The 7,265-nt window shown below is 35.4% G+C and overlaps 1 protein-coding gene across 2 annotated transcripts in view; it reads right to left on the minus strand.

Moving 5' to 3' along the window:
- ATRNL1 (attractin-like 1) overlaps nt 1-7,265 on the minus strand; it is a 779,810-nt gene that overhangs the window by 702,521 nt on the left and 70,024 nt on the right. For both annotated transcript variants that reach the window (XM_010859292.1, XM_010859293.1), the window contains exon 9: nt 2,457-2,640. In XM_010859292.1, coding sequence (XP_010857594.1) covers nt 2,457-2,640 — 184 coding nt within the window. The remainder of the gene's footprint in view (nt 1-2,456; nt 2,641-7,265) is intronic.

A 7,265-nucleotide genomic window follows, 5' to 3' on the forward strand; every position in this document is an offset into this window, starting at 1 on the left:
TCTCATCCTCTGTTGTCCCCTTCTCCTCCTGCCCCCAATCCCTCCCAGCATCAGAGTCTTTTCCAATGAGTCAGCTCTTCGCAAAAAGTACTGGAGTTTCAGCTTTAGCATCATTCCTTCCAAAGAAATCCCAGGGCTGATCTCCTTCAGAATAGACTGGATGGACCTCCTTGCAGTCCAAGGGACTCTCAAGAGTCTTCTCCAACACCACAGCTCAAAAGCATCAATTCTTCGGCACTCAGCCTTCTTCACGGTCCAACTCTCACATCCATACATGACCACAGGAAAAACCATAGCCTTGACTAGAATTTGTTAATAATCAATTTTCCAATTCTATAATTTCTACTTGATTATTTAGTAATCAAGTTAGTATAAGTTTCCAGTTGTCTGTCAATATTTTCCTACCTGTAATTCCTCGATCATAAAATCCTAATTATTTTATAATTTCTTTAGGAAACCACCATTATCCTATTGGTATATTTCAAATGGCTGGGTTTTTTTCATGGCTTTTCTTTTTCTAAGACTTACTATTTTTTGTTTTGCAACATATATTGTAAATGAACTAATTTGACCCTCTGTATGATACTATTTTACTCAAGAGAGGATTTACTTTTCTCTGTCACCAATTTAGGCCATGGGCAGATCACCATAATCCAATCAAAGAGCATGATGTTTCAAAGATAAGCCTATCCTCACTCTTAGGTTTAGAACTTCAGGGAGCAGACTACATCATTAATAAAAACCTCTCTTCCTTGGCACACCTAGAAATACAACTTGGTCCTCCATATTGATTGACAAAAGTTCTGCTCAGTTTCTCAGGAAGCTTTCAGGACTCACAATTGTTTCCAGAACAACAGTTGTACAAAATGCCAGTCATACCTCCTTTGTCATTTACCTCTCCTAAATCTTGACCAACATATTCTTACTGTCTTTATAGTCCTCTCATGCCTTAAAAAGAGGTAATTTCTAATTTTTCTAAGTGGAAATTATAGTCCAGAATAATTAACTTCACCACTGAAAAATAATTTCTCCAAATACACATCTTCTAAAAGTTCAGCAAAGTAGCCTTTCTACTAAAATATAATACTGCATTTTATTTAAACTAAAAAAAAAAAATTTAATTAGCAAAGCTATTCAAAGGAAAAGTCTTTCATTTTCTTTAATTCTGTCTTCCTTTTTTTTCCAAGTAAAGTAAAAATCAGAATATATGTGTGAAAGTGAAGGGCACAGAACAAATCACAATTCAGTGGAAAACTGTATTTCATTTAAACATATAGTTAACTTCATGTAAGTTTAAAAGAATGTTTAGTATCTTAGAACAAAACACTGGTCTCTTTCCAGATCTTAGAAAAGAAAATGAGTACAACAAAAAGAATCTAAAAAAAGAGTGAATATATGCTTCACTTTGCTGTACACTTAAAACTAACACACCACTTAAATCAATGATACTTCAACTAAAACTTTTAAAAAGAAATAATTGCTGAAAATTTTCCAAATATAATAAAAACTTTAAATAAAAGTAGCATATTGGTCAATAAAACTCATATACATAGAAAAATCAATAAATGAAAAAATAACATTTGAAACATAAGAAAAAATTATGGCTGTGAATAAACAATTCGCTAAACAAAAAACACAAGTGCAAATGAACGCATAAAAATATGCTTATTCACTATATCAATCAGGATATGCACATTAAAATATCAGTAGGATACCATTCACATCCATTGCACTGGCAAAAGGAAAATATCCTCATAATTATTAAGTATTGATGAGACTAAGAAGAAACAAGGACACTTATACCCTGCTGGAGGAAGTGGTACGTTATCACAGTGACTCAAAAAGCAATTAGGCTTGCTAAATGTGTCCTACAGTTGAGGATGTGAATATCCTCAGATACAGCAATTTCACTTCTAGAGATGCACCCTAGGGAAACTCTTGCTTATGTAAAATGACTGGTTCAAGATGTACATTGTAGTATTATTTATAACAACAATAAAAGAAAATTTACCTACATGTTACAGCTTTGTATTTCACAGGAAATTAGATGATGAAACTGAACAAATGCTTTCAAAATTTACAACTGACAATAAAATATGAGTGTAAAGAAGAACAAATCCCAGTACAGATAATGTCAAAACTCAAAGATATATTGGTAAGAAAACTGCTCTTCTGAACTGCACACAGTATCAGCACTTATGAGTGATTTATACAGAACAAGACTGTCTACAGGACTGGAAAACACTGCAAAGTCAGTCATTTACAGTAAAGATGGCTACAGAGAAAATGCATTATGTAGTGCCTCTGCTACATAACAGACTATCATTAGTCGAAATTAAGATGGGAAAAAAGTCAAGAATACCTCCCTGAAAACATTTAATACACACCGCTATTATACAAATATAAAATAGAACAGTGCCCAATTTTCCCATCATACTTCAGCCCAATCTACTCACCAAGTCTTTGGGTTAACTTCATATTTATAAAGGTCATCTACCAATCCATATTTGTTGCCTGGCAATGCTTTATAGCCTCCATGAACATAAATGGACTTTGTTATTTCATCATACACACTGGTATGGCCATATCCCCCTTGAACAATAGCTCCTTTAGTTTCTGGAACAAGCCAAGTGTTTGATGCTATAAGAGAAAGAAGATAAAATGTGAACTTAAATAGTATTTTTAAAAAACTAATATACCACCAAACTACCAACGAGTTCATTCTAATACCACATTTTATGAGTAAAGTATATCTAATAATAATTTAAAGTATTAAATATGTGCTAGTTACTATGTTGGGTGCTAAAGACCAAAGGTGATTAAAACTGGCCTCTTTGTAGATTTTAATTAAACTTTGAAATATTGAAAATATCTAATTTTTTGTATATGCAAGAAAAAACTAAACCTTATTCTCACATATATTTCTGTATCTGTAAATAACCCTGAAAAAACAAAGATTTAATAAAAGTTTGTGAGAGGTTATTATGTTACAGGCTGAGGTAGTCACTGACATTACAAAGACTAAAAAGATAAGACTCTTGTCTTAACAATTTTTAGCACTGTGCTAGTCTTTTATCTCTTGGTTATAAGTCTCACTATCCCTTCTAAGAGTCCTTTGTATTACTGATAAAAACCTAAAAATTAAATTTCCAAGACTCATTTGACAGCTGTGCTACCATCAGTTTCCAGTAATGAAAGGACTTGGGAGACAACAGAAGGCAAATGGAAGAAAGACATTCTACTTTCTTTCTTCTCTAGAAGTAGGAACAGGTAGGTGCTACTGGGCAATGGCAGTGGTGGTTTGACAGCAACAGGAGCAGGCGCAGCACTTGCTCAGTGGCAGAAGCGGCATCTACAGAAAGCAGCTCACCTACAAACATGGTCCTAAGTTCCAGCCCGGGTATGCAGCAGCTCCAGATTTCTGACTAATTCCCTCACTTTGGTGTCTCTAGTACTACTGTAATTAACTCCCTATTTTAAGTCCCATTCTACTTGATATATCTAGAAGGGACTCTCATTTCTATAGCAAATTCACTGAAACAAGTTCTAATCATATGCAAGAAATGCTTTTAAGAATATGCAAATGAAAAACTACATATCTTTTGGCCTTAAAGGAATTTAGATTATAAAGAGCAACCATATAGAAATCTGTTATTAGTCTTTAAATATCCAATCATATCACACTTGCATCTTCCCTCTAACTTTGTCACCTAAACTTTGGCATTCTAGACAGCTCATTGAAATACTCAAAGCAAGGAACAGAAAATAAAAGTGATGCTTAAAAATTCTTCACATTCACATAATTTTAAGGTAATAAAGAATATACTTCATCAATCATAAAGTCATAAAAGAAGTATCAGAAGGATTTGTTAAAGCCAATTTTACTCAGAGAAAACTAAACATATTTAAAGAAATTTCAGAGTATTCTTGTAACTAATGGGCATTCTTTTAACATTCTTCAACTACTTATTAAAGCTATATATATATATCTGTGTGTACATATATAGCGCCAAATTGAAGGTTTTCATGTTTTTATTCATTCTCTTTTTAATAAAAGATAAAACTACTTCTTATCAAAAAATATTATGACAATAAAGAGGTATATAATGCAACAGTGCATGTTACCTTCTCCCCTAGCCCATTATCCAGAGGTATTTTCCACAAATTGTTACATTCAGAATATTTTGAAACTACAGTTCTGAATATTTAATTACAATAGACAAGACAAATATATATGACTTACATGTACATAGATACCTATAAATATTTATACCAAAAAAATCATGCGATTTTACAACTATATTTTCACTTAACAAAACATCTGGGGCATCTTTTCACATCCCATTTATTACTTTCACTTTCATTAGCTAAATTCTATTGTATTGATGATAACTTATTTAAATAATCCTACACAGTGACTCATTAGTGTTTCAGTTTGTTCTTAAAAACAATAATGCAATAAGCAACCTGGCAATCAGCTATAGCACCATTATCTACAGAGTATATATTATGTCTCAGGGAGTATCTCACTAGTTTATCTGATAATACGAAAGCTTTGAAAGTTTACTATTGCTATCCTCTCTTTAAAACTAAGGAAATTTAGAGTTTAAAAAATTAACACACCAAATGTTTAAAAGTTGGTGTAGACTAATTTCTCCCTCTCCTTCCCACTAACAAACCCAGTAAACAGTCCCAAAGAAAACCGCAGGAGAAATATGAAAGGTGTAAGGAGGAACGCTGACTCTTAGGGCCTCCGAGACTATAGGATGGATGTCTCATTACCTCCGACCCAACAAAAGAAGGCCAGTCAGCCCAGCATTTTCTCAACCCATAACCCAGCAATAAAAAGCAACTTAGATAGGCTTATTCCTTCCACAAATTGAAGAGGAACCCCCATGGATAACCCCAGATGACACTAGGAGCCCAGCAAGAGGGATTCACCAAACACCGCTTACATTAAGCAGACAGGGGAAGAGTTCCACTTTCCCCAAAGGCCTGAGATTGGAAAAGAAGCTCCCACCACAAGATCTTAATGCTAAACCTAAACAGAGTGACTAACCTGCTAAAATAGAAGATATAAGACAGATTCGAAGACTCCCAATATAAAGCCAAAGTGTCCAAGACACTAATAAAAAAAAATCACTTGTCATGTTGGGAACCAGACCATTCAAGTGACACTAACTCTGAGATGTTGAAATTATCTAACAAGAATTTTAAAGCAGCCATGATACAACAAGCAACTACAAGTTCTCTTGAAACAACAAATCTCAGCCAAAAAAAAGGGTGAGGAGACAAAGGAAGGAGAGAAGGAAGGGAGGGAGGCAAGCAGTGAGGAAAGGAAGGAAGAAAAGAAAATACAGTAACAAATCTGAGTTAACTGGACAGACTCAATCGTAGAGGTGACAGACAGAATCAGTAAACTAGGGGATATAGCAGTAAAATTTACCCAATCTGAACACCAGGGAAAATAAACAAACAAACAAAAAAATCAACAGTCTAAGAAACCTTTGGGACAATAACAATTGGTCCAACATTTGTACCACTGGAATCCCACAAGAAGAGAAAAAAGAGAATGGAGCTGAAAGAGCTATTTTTAAAAATCGTGGCTAAAAACATCCAAACTGCGTATTAGACATAATAAATACGCAGACTTCCCTGGCAGCTGAGTACTTAAGACTCAGCTCTTCAATGTTTCCCCTGCAAGTGGTGTGGGCTCAATTTCTGGTCGGGGAACTAAGATCATACATGCCATGTGACACAGTCCAAAAAAAATTTAGTTAAAAAACTAAACTAAAACACTTTGAAATCTGTGGCCCTCTCCTTAAAGAATGGCTTAAGAAAATTCTTTAGACGAATGAAATGATAACATCAGGAAAGAATAACAAATAAAGCATATTCGTGACTACACACAATAAACTCTCCTCTTTGCGGCTTACAAGTAATATCTGATGAAGGAAACAAAAACTGTAACGTCATCTGATACTCATGACAATGATATTTAGAAGTGGGGAAAGTGAGGGATGTAAATGAAAGCAAAGTTTCCACGTTTCACTTGATGTGGTAAAATGTTGATACCAGTAAACAGACAAGTCACTTACGTATATTTTAATACCCAGAGCACTCTCTAAGAAAAGTACACAGAGAAATACACTCACACACACTATAAATAAATCAAGACTGAATTCTAAAACTTGTTAAGTTAACCCATGAGAAACAAGTGAAGAGAAACAGAGGCACAGGAAACAGGAAACAAACAAAAATAATCAAATAGCAGACTTAGGCACTAACATACTGAAGTTACCTTAAATGATCCACTTATGACACTCTTAAAATTGTAAGATTACATAAAGAACAGATGAGTGATTGTCAAGGGTTAGGATGGGAGGGGAAAGGAACAAGGTATTAGAGAGATAATGTTGTTGTTCTTTAGTCACTCAGTTGTATCTCACTCTTTTGCAACCCCAAGGACTGTAGCCCGCCAGGTTCCCCTGTCCATGGGATTCTCCAGACAAGAACACTGGAGTGGGTTGCCATTTCCTTCTCCAGGGAATCCTCCCGACTTAGGGATCGGATCAAACCTGCATTTCCGGGGCTGCAAGAGGCTTCTTTACCACTGAACCATAAGGGAAGTAGGTGTGTTCTAAAAAAGATAATGTGAAGGATTCTTGTGTTGACAGACAGTGCAGTGGTAGCTACATGAGACAATATGCAATAAAACTGCCCAGAACTAAATACACACACACATCTACACACGCTACATACATGCAGATGCAAAGGAGTTCTAATGAAACTAGAGAAATCTGAACATCAGTGGATTGTATCAATGTTAATATCCAGGTTGTGATTCTGTACTATATTTTTGCAAGATGTTTACCACCAAGGAAAACTGCATAAAGGATACACAGGATCACTCTGTTCCTTCTTACAAGTGTATGTGAATTTACAATTTTCTCAAATTAAAATTTAAATGGAAAAAAGTATATCACCCTACTAGCAATGGCAAGTTCATCATGAAATACACTATTGCACTCAGTTCAGTTCAGTTCAGTCACTCAGTCGTGTCCGACTCTTTGCAACCCCATGAACTGCAGCACGCCAGGCCTCCCTGTCCATCACCAACTCCCAGAGTTCACTGAGACTCACGTCCATCGAGTCAGTGATGCCATCCAGCCATCTCATCCTCTGTCGTCCCCTTCTCCTCCTGCCCCCAATCCCTCCCAGCATCAGAGTCTTTTCCAATGAGTCAGCTCTTCGCATCAGGTGGC

The sequence above is a fragment of the Bison bison genome, unplaced genomic scaffold (assembly GCF_000754665.1).
Source record: "Bison bison bison isolate TAMUID 2011002044 unplaced genomic scaffold, Bison_UMD1.0 scf7180017864456, whole genome shotgun sequence".
NCBI classification, from domain to species: domain Eukaryota; kingdom Metazoa; phylum Chordata; class Mammalia; order Artiodactyla; family Bovidae; genus Bison; species Bison bison.